We start from the raw sequence: 14904 nt of genomic DNA on the forward strand, positions 1-14904 counted from the left end.
AAAGGAGTTGAAGTGCTGGGGGGAGGGGACTATTAACAAAACAAATATAGTTTCTGCATGAGAGGGCCAACGGCAGTTGTCGGATTGTTTTTGTTGGCTGCGGCTTTGCCACTTGAATATCGCTGGAACATGGCGGATTAATGTCATTTATCACGCGCGTGCCATGGATTGTAGGTGGGTGTGTGGGGAGGCGAGGGGGAGGTGGGCCTGTGGCATTAGCAGGCATTTCAAATGTACAAAATAAATAAAGGACTCTCTCCCACACATACACACACACACGCACATTCACACAGATACGAATTTAAGCCGCAGTTGTTGCTGTCACTGGCTTTGTTTTTCGTTTTGCGGTTAGCGCAAAAAGGATAATGACAAATAATCAAGGATAAACGCTTTTGATTGATCTTTAATGGCAGTCGTTGCCCCCTCCCCCCCCTCCCTCCGACCCCCCACTCTCTGTGAGAGTTCGTTCCCTTTGAATGTAAATCATATTAACTTAAATGTAGCATAAAACAAACCTCCTGGAAGCCCCCTGGAAGCCCCATGTGTGGATTGTGGATTGTCGATTGGGTTCGTTTCCTCTCTCTTTCCCTCTTAAATGCGTGGCCCAGGACACTTATCCTTCGTGCCACACACACGCGTGCGGGGGCTTATATGGAGGCTTGCCACATTCTTTTGCAATTGTACTTCGTAGCGGAGAATGCTTTTCAATATATCAAAGGCATCACGCATATAAATAACGAGAAGGCTGGGCGAAACCGGAAACCCCTAATGAACGCGTTGACTGCGGGGATGCTCTATGGCCAGAGAAGGAGCCAGAGGATTACATGAAAAAGATAAAGATTTTTGTATTATTTTCAAGGTTTTTTTAAAGTCATTTAATGTAGTATTACAGAATCTTTGAAGTTTTTTTTTAGTTTTTTTCTGATAATTTTGAATAGTTTATTTAGATTTTTAAAGTATTTAAAAGTATTTTTTCTAGTGCTTTGTATAGTATTTCCATATCATTTCATGGTATATCATTGTTTGTATTTTTTTTTAGTATTTTTCTATTTAGTTTTTAATTATATTTTAAAAGTAGTTTTAAAAGTTTATTTTTTGGTATACCATTTTTAGTATTTTCTTAGTATTTTACTTAGTATTTTTCTAAGTAGTTTATTGGTATTTTAAAAGTATTTCCTTTTAATAATTTATTTAAAAATTTAAATTATTACAAAATATATTATTTTTCGTATTTTATAACAAAATGAATCTAAATATTTCTCTAAGAAATTTTTCATTCTTTTTTTTTTATTTTTTAGTATAAAAAATGCCATAAGTAGTATTTAGTATTTTTTGTCTGCGTTCTCAGTATTTGTTGTATTGACTTAACATATTTTTTTTTTCTTAGTATTTATTTAGTTTTTTTTAGTTGTTGTTTAATAAAAAATAATTCTTTGCTATCCTATCTTTATAGGTTGCCTTTGTTGCCTTGTTGTGGATCATAAAGGTAAGTATTTCCCTTGTTTCATCCTTCGGCATGCCGTGAATATACCCCTCTTCCTGAAGCATGGAGCATGAAGCATGTATAAAGGCCTTAGGCCCTAGTTAACAGGCTCTGCTGTGCCCCTTCTCCTTCTCTTTTTGAGCAGTAAGACGAATCCATTGCCAGAATAGTATCTAACTGAAATTCAAGAGAAAAGCCAATTGAAGGAAAATGTCTATGAAAGAAAAAGGAGAAGAAGAAGAAGGAGGAAGAGGAGATGTAACTGTAACAGCAGGCTGTTCGAAGCACATTCGAAAGAAGAGAGCCCCGTCAAAGACGGCGGAATAAAGCAATTAAGCGGCTTACAAATGCCAGCCATTGCCGGAGAACTGCCAGAAGAAGAAGAACATTCGGGTGTGCTTGTGTGTATGAGTATCTGTATCTGTGAGATACAGTGTGTGGCGCAAACAACTCTGACAAGACGGAGATGGAAAATGAAGAAAACATCAGAAAATTAATTTACATGTGCGATTCATCAATCAGGACTCTCGAGGAGAGAGTCCAAGAGATGTGCGCGCCATCGTTCCGTTTGTTCCCCCCAAAAAGTCATAAGCGGACACACATATGTGTATCTGTATCTGTGTGTGTGTGTGTGTGGAAAATGCATGCGTGTGTGTGCAGCAGGCCGTGCGTTGATTGATGATAAATACTCCCTCTCGCTCCTCCCAGAAGAAAAAAGAGCGACCATTCGGCCCGGCCGCTTGAGATAAAGCGCTCAAATGCGTCGCATATTAAATGATGCAACATGAAAAGTGAAAAGGGATGCTACCCCCAGCACCCCCCCTGCCCCTTGCCCCTTTGGCCTTCCCTCAGCCAGTGTTTATTTTATTATTATGTAATGCCTGGCCCATCCTTCGATCCCCCCTGTGCCCTCCTCTCTGGGGGCAATCGTTATAAATGACCATTTGCGTGGGGGATTCCATGCCGCCCCTGTTTAGCTGCCGCTGCTGCCCCTTGTCCTTGTCGGGCTTTTGTATTGTTTGCTTGCCAGCGATAACATTTATGCCCATTACATATAAATATATAAATAAATAAATCAGTATTACTAGAACTTCACTCTCGCCACGGAATGCGCAGCACGGCTTAGCCCTCTGCTCTCCCCGCCATCGTGTGTGCGCGTTTAATATTTCATATTTTCGTAAAAAATACTCCATGTGGTTGGTGGGGCATTGGCCTTATGTATATATATATTAATTGTGGGTCAAGCGAGCTTCATGGAATTCCTTTCGTATTTTTTATGGCTAAAAGAAGCTGTGGAACAGAATTTCGATATAGAAGATGATAGAAAACAGTTTTTTTGTGTGATACATGTATATTTTACGGATGCGAGACTCACTGGAAGGGAGCTAGAAAGAGAAAAAGAGCCTATGGCAATGAAATAAGAGAGAGAGAGAGAGACAAGGAAGGACAAGTTTCTAGCTGCTAAGCCACGCTGGAAGAAAGACTGCGAGATGGATTACTGAAGGTTAACGATTTTATAGTATTTAATTTTTGTATTTTAAAATCGTTGAAAATAATTTTAAAGGATTTAAAATTTTAAAAAATATTTAATTTCATTAAAAAAAGTAGAATTTTTTTAAATTATAAAAGTATTTTTAAAGTTATATAATTTGTAGTATTTTCTCAGTATATTTTACGTGTGTTTTCATTATTTTTGTAGTTTATTATTTGGGATTTTGAAGTATTTTGGCCTTTTTAAGATTTTTTTGTTTGTAGTACTACGAATTTTTGTTTGTGTTATCAGTGTTTTTGAAGTATATTATTTAGTCTTTGAAAATATGGTAATATTTCCAGTATTTTCTCAGTATATTTGTTTGTATTGGTTGATAATTGATAATTTGATAAGCCTGTTATTTGATTGATAATTTTTATCATTTTCTCAGTATATTTTTTAAGTATTTATATTTTTTTTAAATATTATTATATTATTTTACAATATTTTATAGTTTTCAGTATTTTCTCAGTACATTTTTTTAGTATTCAGTATTTTTTCGAATATTATTTAGTAGTTTTAGGTATTTTTTGTATTAATTGCAGACAATTTTTTGTAGTTGGTATTATTTGTTGAGTATTTTGGTATTATTTTAATAATAGCCTCAGCCTCTCAGCCTCACTGAGAGAGGCAGATGGCGAGTTTCTTCCAGTTAAGCCACACTGGGAAAGGGAGATAGAAAGGAACAGCGCGAGTGGCTGAAGAGAGAAAGATAGAAAGGTGTCCCCGTCTCGTGTCTGTCGTTTTTCAGGTTCATATGTGGACGACCTGTCGTCCGTCCACAAACCACAAAAAAACAAAAAAAAAAAAACTAAACAACAAAACGCGCTCGGTCGCATTTTATTTAATTCATTTTCTCATTTGTATAATGCGTCGTCTGCTGCTGCTGCTGCTGCTGTTGCTGCCACACAAATAATTTGCCAAACAAAATACTCAAGGGAGTCGTTGTCGTCTGAGAAGGTGTTGTACGCTTTGTGAGCCTTTGATGCCTTCACGCAGAAAGGCCCCCCCGCCCCTTCCTTAGACCCCTTTGCTGCACTCCATCACCCCTGCAAAGGTCACAGACATTTGAAGCGTTTTGTTGTCGCGACATAAACGGCGGAGGCGCACCCAATTCAGTAATTCACATGCCATGCAGCGACCTCATCAGAAGAACAGAGAACCCCAACCCCAACGCCAACCCAAAACCCAAACCCGAATCCCTTCTGTCTGTCATCAGAAGCGCGGCAAAATTTCATTCACATTCGCACTCACAATACTCGTACGAATGCGAGAAGGACTCAAATTAAAAATGCCCTCCTGCATGCGACGAAGCTCTTTTGGGGGGCGGGTACTGTTATGAGTATTTGCATAACATTGGCCAGCCCACGCCCACAACCAGCCCGCCCTAAACACGGTTTCCATTCATAAATTCAGTGTGCAACGGTGCTGGGGTGCAGGTGCAGGGGCACCCCTAATAATAGTCGTGCAGCCCCTTTGGGGCAGCCCCTATATGGTGGGGGAGTCTCTCCCTCTCTCTCTGCATGCGATGCAAAGTACAACAAGTTAATTATGGAGGCATGCAACTTGCAACTGCCGTCGTTGCCGTTGCCGTTGCCGCCATAAATTGTGCGGGCTTCGGGGACGTTTAATGAGTGTGCAAACGCACCTGAATGTTGCTGTTGGTGTTGTTGTTGTTGTTGTTGTTGGGGCAAGAGTGGCAAAGACAGAGACAGAGAGGTGTAGTAGGTGTGTGTCTCTTAAGAGCGAAACTATTCGATTGACAAAGTTCTGTTGTACAGAGCAGATTCTTCTACAAGTTAAATTGTTGAACGAAAAACTCTTCAAGTGCAGTTTGGATGGACAAGTTTCTTGAAGCAGCAGGCAGCAGGCGGTGGCAGTGGCAGTGGCAGAGATTCTTGGCTGAAAGGAATTTCCATTTTCGGGGAAATATTCAAATATTCTTGCGGCCGCCCATCGATTAAAGTCTTGGCTCTGGGGAGGGACATTTTTATGGAAATTAAATTCTACCATTTTCTTGATGGATGATTTTACTTTTTGGAGAGAGGGCCACACTCTCCCAATGTGGCTTAGCAGCTGGGAACTTTATTGCTTTTCACCTCTAGACCTCTACCAGTGGGACTTTTTCTTTTGGGATGGAAAGAGCTAGCTTTTTCTGGGGTTCTCTCTCCCAGTGTGGCTTAGCAGTTAGCAATTGTTTCTGTCTTTATCTCTAGTCCTCTTCCAGCAAGACTGTTTCTTTTGGGATGGGAAAAAGCTGCCTTTTTCTGTGGTTCTCTCTCCCAGTGGCTTAACACTATTTCTCTTCACATCTAGCTCTCGCCCAGTAAGACTTCCACCATCAATCGCCTTAAATGTTCATTGATGCCATCTTTTCTTGGAAAATTCCTGCTTTAAATTCCCTTTTTCCTTTCCTATTAATTGCTCATACGCACTGCTGACGGCAGTTTTGGCCTTGGGGGCCTCTAATCCCGCCACGTGGCATGTTCCAGGGCAAATGATTTCCTTGAGGCACTAGGCACAAATGAATAATTTAAAGGGTAAGGATAGATTATGATAGCAGACCCGTTGAAAGATGCTTGGGCCAGCGGCGAGCACTTGACTCGAATATTCATCAAGTTTTTCCACGAGTAAATTACTTGTGAACATGCAACATGCTGCAGGCAGCAGGCGGGCACTGCCACTCCGCAGCAATACAAACAGGGAAAAGAAAATTAGCGTAAAATTTCGAAATGAGTGAAAAACAAAAACCCAACTCAAACTGTAAATTCCGGACCCGCATTTGAACTACGAGGCACCACCACCAGCACTACAAAAAGTTGCAAGTGTTTGTCATGTGCCAACACTTGCCACTGCTTTGCGTTGGGGAGGGGAGAAGGGGGGGGCCTAATTTGCGCATAATTAAATATAAATTGTATGCATCATTGTTTGTTCTGTGTGTGTGTGTGTTTCCACCCGTTGTTGCAACAAGCATTGGGCGTAAATATATTAAAGAAATTGCTGTTTTTCGTTGCACATTGCCCCATGTATGACACGCAGTTGCAGTGCTTTCTTGTCGCTGCCACTGACAGGTTGCAGTTGCACTCCACCCCCCCTAGGCAGCACAGGACTCGCCGTCGCCCCCACAGCAACAATTGCAACGTTTTGGCAACAGCACAAAGAAAATGTAATTATTTACGCTCTTGAGCAGACGACAACGACGGCGACAACAACTTCCTCTGTTCTACACCCAACTCTCACTCTCTCTCCCTGTCTCCCTCGTTGCTTTTGATACCTTGGTTTAGGGTGGGGTGTATTGTGTTTATCATAGAATATGTAACAGAAAAAGGCTTCAGCGACCAATCTCTTCCCAAGTCCATAAAGAAAACACCCATTGAGCGACTAGTTTTCATAGAATCAGCTTTATGAGGCGACTACAAATACAAACAAATATCACTCTGCGCTGCCTTGCAAGACCATGCATGTCCATCACTCCCAAAGCCGAAGAGGCGCAGCTTTCGGTTGATCTGTCGGCAGGTAAATGCATTTTATGCAGGCAGAAATGCAAAGCAAACACAAAAGCAATTCTTTTTCGTTGTTGTATTGTCCATACATGTCCATCGCTCCCAAAGCCGAAGAGGCGAAGCTTTCGGGCGATCGGTCGGCAGGTAAATACATTTTATGTAGGCAGAAATGCAAAGCAAAAACAAAAATGCAGCTCGCTCGCTCTCGCTCTCTCTAGCAGCGATATCTCGTGGCTCAGGCGCAGTTCTGCTTCAGAGGGGAGAATGGAGGAAGCAAAAAAAGCAGACTGCGCTGCCGCAGTGATCCAGAGAACCGAAGAGTACCGAGTGCCAGCGCTAGGGTACATTCGTCTGTGTTTTGGTGAAGGGCAACCATTGCGGGCATCGAATTCCTTATAAGCCTCTATTTGGGATAGAATTTCATACGTAAAGGGTATCTTTCAGTCGGTTGAGCGCCTTCAAATCAAATTCGTGTCTTGTTTTCTTGCTTGTGCTCCTCTGCTGTTACTACTGTTGTTGTCGCGTCAACAGCAATTTATTTGAGTGTGAAAAAGATGAATTAATTTTACAGCATTGTGCAGCACAATTAAAAATTATTTGCTCTCCTTCGCCCATCTCCCGTCTCACTCCGGCTGCCAATGTCAGAGCTTGCCCCGAGCTTAATTGCTGCAAAGTTGTTGTGGCTTAGCCGGGTCCTTGGCCATAAGAGTGGGGGCGGGGCCAGCGAGGAGATATGCCCATTGCCTAGGCTCGACTCTGGCGCTGTTGCTGCTGCTGTCCTGCAGCAATTTATGTTTTTGGGCCTGGTCCACCGATTCGGGTTCTGTTTTTTTATTTTATGTTTTTTTTTTCGTGCCTCTCTCTTTCTCTCTCCTTCTGGCATTGTTTTGGCCTTTGTTTGTGGTTGATGATGAGAAAAGTTTTTGCCTGGCAGGCAGCTGAAGTGTTGGCGACGTTGACGGCGAATGTTGGGCCATGTTTTATGCATTTTCTTATGACTTTACTTTTGGCGTAGATTTGTGCGTCGTTTTCCTCTCCCTACCCCCTGTCCTTCACTTCACTGTGTGAGAGGGTGAGGGGAAGGGGGAGGGGGCAGGGCGGTGGCTGGGGAGTAGCGTGTGAATTATTATGTACATTTCAAATGTGCAACAACAATAACGACGGAACAACTAAAAGCAATGCCGTAAATTTGTTTTCCCGCCAAGTGGACAAAGACCGACCTCCTCCGGAGGGGTGAGATGCAACAAGACAGAGAGAGAGAGGCAGGAGGAGAGAAGAGGTCATGTCAAGAGATGTATAAAAACTATGACCCGCTTCCGTTTTGTTGTAAAGTAAATTTCTTTTCTTTTTCGGTAGGCGGTTCTCTCTCTCTCTCTCTCTCGGGAACATTTGTCTTTTTGGGCGGGTGGGGGATATGGGCGGGGTAAATAACTTAATTAAAGTAAATGTGTTTTCCGCGGGAGACATAAGAAGTTTGTAATTAGTTGGGCGTGGCATTTGGCAGTTGATCAACAATTCTTCAAGGCGTAAAAATATAAAAAAAAATACCTAGAAACAGCAGAAGGAAAAATGACAGCATAAAAGTTAAATTTTTTAAATAAATATTTGGGTTTTAAATTAAAATAAATTCATATTATATTTAGAAACAAATTTAAAAAAAATTTAAGAAATATTTAAAAAAATTATAAAAAATGTATGTATGTATAAAAATTATACCAAAATTAAATAAATAATACAAATTAAATAATTTATAAACAAAATACAAAATAAAAAAGATAATAAAACAATATAAATAAATAATCACAAAAATAAAATTTAATAAACAAATATTTAACATTAAAAACAATTATAAAAAATTAAAAAACATTATATTTTCCTTACTTACTACCTCGACTAAAACAAGTATTATTTTGATTTAAATATAAATATATTTATAAATAAATAATCAAAAAAATAAATAAATCCACATTTAATAAATTTATAAAAAATGTATACAAAAAAATTAATAAATTATAAAGTAAATAATATTGAAAATAAAAAAATTAAGTAAATATATAAAAAACATAGGTAACATACATTTAATTTTGATTTAAATATATGTAAATCTATTTAAAATGTTTATTTATTTAAAATATTTTATGTAAATAAGTAAAATAAATTTTTATTTGAAATTAAAGGGTTTCCCCTTCCCCTTTAAAATCAACAAAATACAGCCCCTCCCATTAAGAGATTATTTTCTTATAGAAAAATATCTACATATAATTTTATTTTTGCACCCATTTTATGGGGGACTATAGAGTACTAAATACCCACCCCCGTGTAGTCGAAGGTGTGCGGGTCGAGCTCGAAGCGCCTCAAGCGCTCGTAGTACTGTCCAAAGAAGAATGCCTCCATCAATGCTTGCATGTAAATGCGCCACCAGCCCTCGTGTTGGTGGCGATTGTTTGCAATCCAAACGCAATTAAAGGGGAAAAATTTCATAACCTTATTAGTTCCCGCTTGATCCATGTCGCAGTGCATATGGTTTGTGAAAAAATCAAATGGTACATCTACTGAATATTCTCGCTTTTGGCGACGTATATGCTTCACAGCAGATGGCGATAATTGAGGAGGGGCAACAGATGCCGAAGGCCCAGATACAGATGTTCCATTCGATACTGAAACGCTGAAAGTGGAGTTCTGGGTCTCGTTCTGTTGCTGGATTGAAGTGTCATTCCTAGTGGTATTCGTAATGTTGCCGCTCTCCTCGATCTTCTGCTGCACTGCAGCATTAGAGACACTCCTGGCTTCCCCTAAAGGCAACTGCTATAGAAATTTAATGAGTAGGGTGATCATTTGAGAGCGTTTTCTCTTGGACGTACCATAAGAAAAAGCTCCGCTATGAGCGTCAAGGCAATGAAGTACAATTTTGGATTCATGGTTAATTTCCTATGTAGCTACAACAATATATAATGACTAAAAAACGAGCGATGAAGGCGCATATGTATCTAATTATATACTAATTAAAAATTATGCTAATTATAGCTATATTTTGACATTTAAATGAAAGCTTGATTCTCAGAGGGCATAGACTATACATAGGCGAGTGTCCTATTCGGATTCCACCAATAACTCAGCGCCTTGCCAAACTATCCTTCGAGGACACAATAACCTTGTCGCTCTTTCTCTTTCTAAACTACAAAACATTGCCGCAAGGAGGAGCAAGATCCATGCGCGCTCTCTCTTTCTTGTCCCTTTTGATCCTGCCTGAGCGGTGCGTCTCCCTCCCGCTAACACCTTCACAGCAATGGGAGAACTACAGCGTGTTCAATATTTGTGCCCGAGCTTAACATTGCACGACGAAGAGTGCGTGAGAGAGAGAGAGAGAGACAGCAAATGAGCAAGCACGTGGCAAGCGCAAATTGATTTGCTTCTTCAGGCTATAATAATATCCCGATCTGATTCAAATTCGGCAATCTGTTAGATATAGTCCTTGTCTATGGTTCTGCGTTTCTAGTTTTCTTGTATCTTGTGTTTGCCAAAGATTTTCGTGCTTTGTTGGGGGCGAAAGCAGACGGATGGACGGATGGACAGACAGACTTGGCTAAATCGACTCGGCTATCGATGCTGATCAAGAATATACATAGTTTATGGTATGGGAAACGCTTCCTTCTGTTGGTTACACACATCCAAATAGATTAATCTTCAAAACCAAATTTATTTTTATTAGTAAAGACAAAAGTTCTGTTAAACAGTCAGCCAGTCGAGTGGTGCCTCATGCCTCTTTGTAGTTATGTGGCTCCGTCTCGTAGCGCTTTAGACGCTCGTGGTACTGACCAAAGAAGAATGCCTCCAATTGGAACATCTTGTAGACGCGATAGTAGCCCTCGGTGGTATACCGATTGTTGAAACTCCAGATGCATTGATTGGGGAATGCTGAAATGTAGCGACGAATTCCTCTCATTTCCATATCACAAGGCTTGTGCGACGTCTCAAAGTCCAATCCAATCACTGGGATATCAACAACCTTTCTTGGGACGCGCCTGAAGTGCACAGCGGATGCTGTCGTCCCCATCGCTGTTGTCGGGACTTCCACAGCTGCTGTTGCATTGGCCTGTTGCTTGGTGGCAGATCCAGATACAATCTGTGCCAGTGTTACGTTCTGTTTGAGTGAGCATCGGGCCAAGATGACCAAATGCATCTGGGGTAGAGCGTGGGTTAGTCGAGTTTTTCCCTCGAATGATCGTGTCCTCCTGCACTTACCAGAACGATAGCTCGAATCAGCAGCATCCTTGGGAATTGTGTGTTTCAGGTGTGTGTTCCTGAGGTGGAAATTGTATCTAGTGAATGCCGCTTCTAGGCTTGCTATCTGTACGAAATTCCATGAAAGTACTGGAAAATTCCTGGAGCATTGAAGGTTGAGGGTAATTGACCCACCACGACACCGCCAAGTGTAAGAGTTCTGAGAAGAGTTCCAAGGGGAGGAGGATGCTCCATGGTCAGACATCAGGCACACACACACACACACACAGAGATGGGACAGATTACACTAGGCAACAAAATTGAACTATTTTAAAATTTTTTTTTATCGATATGGGGCTTTTTATTTTTTTAATGAATTATGGTTTTTCTTTTTCTGTGGTAAGGTTTCTTCTTAAAACATTCTTAAAATAGTTTTAAAAACTGGTATTTTGTTTTTAAATATTTTTTCAGAGGTAGTGCCCATTTTTTCACATAAGTTACATCGGTTGTATTCTGAAAATTGCAGACTGAAAAGTATTAAACTTTCTAATTACAAATTGATAATTTTTTTGCGGTATATAAAAAATGTTTTCAGTTTTTATGTTGACTTCAAAACCTTAAAAAAATCACATTTTTCTTAAACTATTTATTTAATACAAATTGAATTCCAAATTAATCATTTTTTTGCGTTATATTTTTGGTTTCAAAATTTGTACTATAAAATCTCAGAAAAGTTGGAAAAAAATTGTATTTCTTTTGCTTTCTTCTTTTATCCATTTTATTTTTTATTTATTTCTTTTTTGAGTTAAATTAAATCGCCGTTTTATAAGCGTTTGCTACTGCTCATAATTCATCTTAATATATAAAATATATATAAATATAATGTATTAAAAAATGTAATTTAATCATAATTTTATTGAATATATAAATATATATATACATATAATAATTTTTATATTAATGGCAAACTGCAAAAGAAAAAAAATTATTCACATATATCTTTTTATTTTAATTTAATTTCTTTTTTAATTTTCTTTTTTTATTAATATTTTTTTTACTTGTTTTATCGTTTTATTGTTAGCAGAAATCGTAAATTGGAATGATTATTTATTATCCATCCTTCCATTAAATTTTTAATATATTTTTTTTGGTATTTTATTTATTTATTATATTTTGTTTTTAAGGGAATGCTTATCCTTTCCCTCAATCCTCGCAGTCCTTGGCCAGGCCAATAGCTTATGCAGTGTGTCCCCACGCTTTTGATGGCATTTCCGCTGACAGGACGAAACTTGACTCCGACTTCCGCACACGCCATCATCGTTCCGCCTAATTGTTGCCACCGTTGCAGCATTGGCCACCCCCGCGTTTATAGATTTAATTTGTTAACAACAAGGACATGCGGCAATAGATGCAATCTGCATTTGAAGGAGCAGAGTCCTGCGCCCTGGGAGGAGGCCTGATGCTGATGCCGAGTGCCAGGCAAGTAATTTATTTTCACTCCTTGGGAGTTTTCTTCTCCTTATTTTTCTGTACTCTGTTTTGTTTGGTTTTCCCCTCGAGTTGACTTCCGTGCGCGCGAGAGAAACAGGATTTAACAACGGAAAATTACATTTAGCACAGGACACAGAGCCTCTCCCCCCCCCCTCACTCGGCCAGGGAGTCCCGGCTGAAGGAAAACAGAAAAGAAAAACGCAACAAATGGCAGGGACACGGCCTGGTCAAGGCGGAGGCATGAATAAATGAAAATGCGACAACTTTCTTGGACGCCACCAAACAAAAGGCGAACTAAGCGCGGATGTAAACGGTTGCACTGGCCCTCCCCCTCCCCCTCCACCCCCCAAGGAAAACTTGAAATTCACTTCCGTTTCCGTCTCAGGCTCGGGCTTGGGCTTGGGCTGATTGAAGGGCCTCGGCTCGGCTCGGCTTGGCTCCCTCTTTTTAATAATGCATTTTCCAGCGAAAAATGTTAATTGACAAATACAAAAATCTCTGCCTGTAGTAGTTTTTCCCGCAAGGAAAATTTGTGAAAATTAATGACACCAACCCCTTAAAAGACTTCATAAAAATGGGTGTGTGTTGCCTCCTAAGGGACTCATGTGGGGCGGCATTAAAGCCTGGTTGAAACATGAAAATGTTATCATTATAAAATAGAAAAAATGTCCAAGAAAACAGGAAGGGGGGGAGGAGGGTCTGCTCATGAATTAGCACAAAAATTGAGAAATTGTCACAAGAAAGATGGAAAGTCAATGACAGTCTACAGTTTCTACGATACAGAAAATATATCTAAAATAAGTGTTAAGTCATTAAGTTTTTGACTATTTATAAAATTAATAAACACACACACACACAAACACACATACAGGGTTACCCCCTTGTGGGTCTAAAGCGAGACAGACTGCGGGCGGACGTTCTTTCACACGTCTCTTGTTTTAACCCCACCCCGGCCCTGCTTAACCCTCTTGCAACCCTCAACACTCCTGTTTTTCTTTTTTTTTTTTGCTTCCTGTTTTTGCTAAGCAAAACAAATGAGTTAAAGGGTTTCGCCCCCGACCCCCATCATATTACAACTAACTTATTGTGTGGCATGGTCTGGTGGGCAGTACGCCCTGCCACTTGTATGCCCCAGACTCCTAGACGCTCCACTCCGTGTGCTCCAAGGATAATGGCCCCACAAACATAATGTGCACATTAGTGTTCACACATTTATAGATGTGGTGTCTATGTGTCTCTGTGTGTCTCTGTGTGTGTGTGCCGCATGTTTATGGCTGTCTCCGTGTGTGCGGAGTGGAGTGGAAGCTGTGAAAAAATCACAGAAAATATGTGTGGCAAGCGAATCACGGCACATGTGCAACAGCAACATCCAGCAGCAGCAGCAGCGGCAGCAGCATTTGTGAGCTAATGACATTATAAACATGAAAACTCCATTAATATTTTTTTTTGTGCTGTTGATTATGATGTTGTTGGTGCTACTTTTTATGCCACCGATGTTACTCCTTTTTTTTTTTACCATTTTTCTTTTTTGGTTGCTACCACCTCGATGGCTGCTGCCGTTGCCACTGCCTCCTTCTGCTGTATCTCCTCTGGTGTTGCCTCCTCCTGCTCTTGCCCCTGTCTGCTTCTTTCTTCTGCTGATGTGTAAGCAAGTTAAGCTGCAACGCGGCTGCCTCCTTGACACTGCTCTTTTTAATACCCTTTCAGAGGGTATGCTGCAGGAGGGACTTCAGTAGTTTTTTTTGGGTTTAAGACCTGAATTTTATTCCCTTAAAGTCTGTAAATTGAAACCGATCAGATTGGATCACTATATCTATCCAAAAGAAGTTTTTTTGGTTGAAATAAATGAAATATTTGGTTTCTGAATATCGGTTACTGATCGGTTTTCAATCCGTGTAGATTTGGATATGAAACGGTCTTTAAAAAGGTATGAGACGGTTATGAAACGGTTAGGATTTTGTTCTAATCGTATTGAGTAGATTAGAAATCGGTTATGGATCGGTTAAATCTCATTTCAGCCTGTGTTGAATAGGAATGAATCGCTTATCAATCGGTTATGAATCGGTTATGGATCGCAACTGGATCGGTTGTGGATCGATTGTGGATCGGTTGTGGATCGGTTGTGGATCGGTTATGGATCGGCTATAAATCGGTTCTGGATCGCTTATGAATCTGTTAAAGATCGTTTATAGATCGGTTCTGGACCGGTTCTGGATCGGTTATGGATCAGTTATGGATCAGATATGGATCGCTTATGAATCGGTTACAGATCGGTTCTGGATCACTTATGGATCGTTTATGGATTGGTTATGTATCGGTTGAGGATCGGCTATGGATCGATAATGGATCAGCTATGGATCGGTAATGGATCGCTTTTGGATCGGTTGTGGATCGGTTGTCGATCGGCTCTGGATCGCTTTTGGATCGGTTCTGGATCGTTTATGGATCGTTTATGGATCATTTATGGATCGTTTATAAATTGGTTATGTATCGGGCTATGGATCGGGTTTGGAATCGGTTGTGGATCGGTTATGGATCGATTATGGATCATTCTTTAATTAAACGGTTATGAAAAGGTTTTTAATCTATTTGGAATAATTTTGGAGTCGATTATCGCACAAATACGAATCGGTTATAAACCGGTATGGTGTTCAATAGGAATTATGTACTCCAAA

General features: G+C 40.1%; 3 protein-coding genes across 4 annotated transcripts in view; 1 reads left to right on the forward strand and 2 right to left on the reverse strand.

Moving 5' to 3' along the window:
* side-VI (sidestep VI) overlaps positions 1 to 14904 on the forward strand; it is a 201373-nt gene that overhangs the window by 57521 nt on the left and 128948 nt on the right. The window lies entirely within an intron of this gene.
* LOC6897929 (uncharacterized) lies at positions 8762 to 9554 on the reverse strand. Of its 2 annotated transcripts, none has more exons than XM_002137995.3 (2): positions 9379 to 9554; positions 8762 to 9322 (listed from the first exon to the last, which is right to left on the reverse strand). In XM_002137995.3, exons 1-2 carry the CDS (start codon positions 9433 to 9435, stop codon positions 8819 to 8821), a joined length of 561 nt encoding a protein of 186 aa, XP_002138031.2. In that variant the 5' UTR covers positions 9436 to 9554; the 3' UTR covers positions 8762 to 8818. The 2 variants fall into 2 exon arrangements, with proteins under 2 accessions (XP_002138031.2, XP_015038308.2); XM_015182822.2 differs by having other exon boundaries at positions 8762 to 9319; positions 9379 to 9553.
* Positions 10195 to 10880, reverse strand: LOC6897930 (uncharacterized). The gene is made up of 2 exons (XM_002137996.3): positions 10760 to 10880; positions 10195 to 10697 (listed from the first exon to the last, which is right to left on the reverse strand). The coding sequence occupies exons 1-2, from the start codon at positions 10784 to 10786 to the stop codon at positions 10272 to 10274; spliced, it is 453 nt and encodes a 150-aa protein (XP_002138032.2). The 5' UTR covers positions 10787 to 10880; the 3' UTR covers positions 10195 to 10271.

The sequence above is a fragment of the Drosophila pseudoobscura genome, chromosome 2 (assembly GCF_009870125.1).
Source record: "Drosophila pseudoobscura strain MV-25-SWS-2005 chromosome 2, UCI_Dpse_MV25, whole genome shotgun sequence".
Lineage (NCBI taxonomy): Eukaryota > Metazoa > Arthropoda > Insecta > Diptera > Drosophilidae > Drosophila > Drosophila pseudoobscura.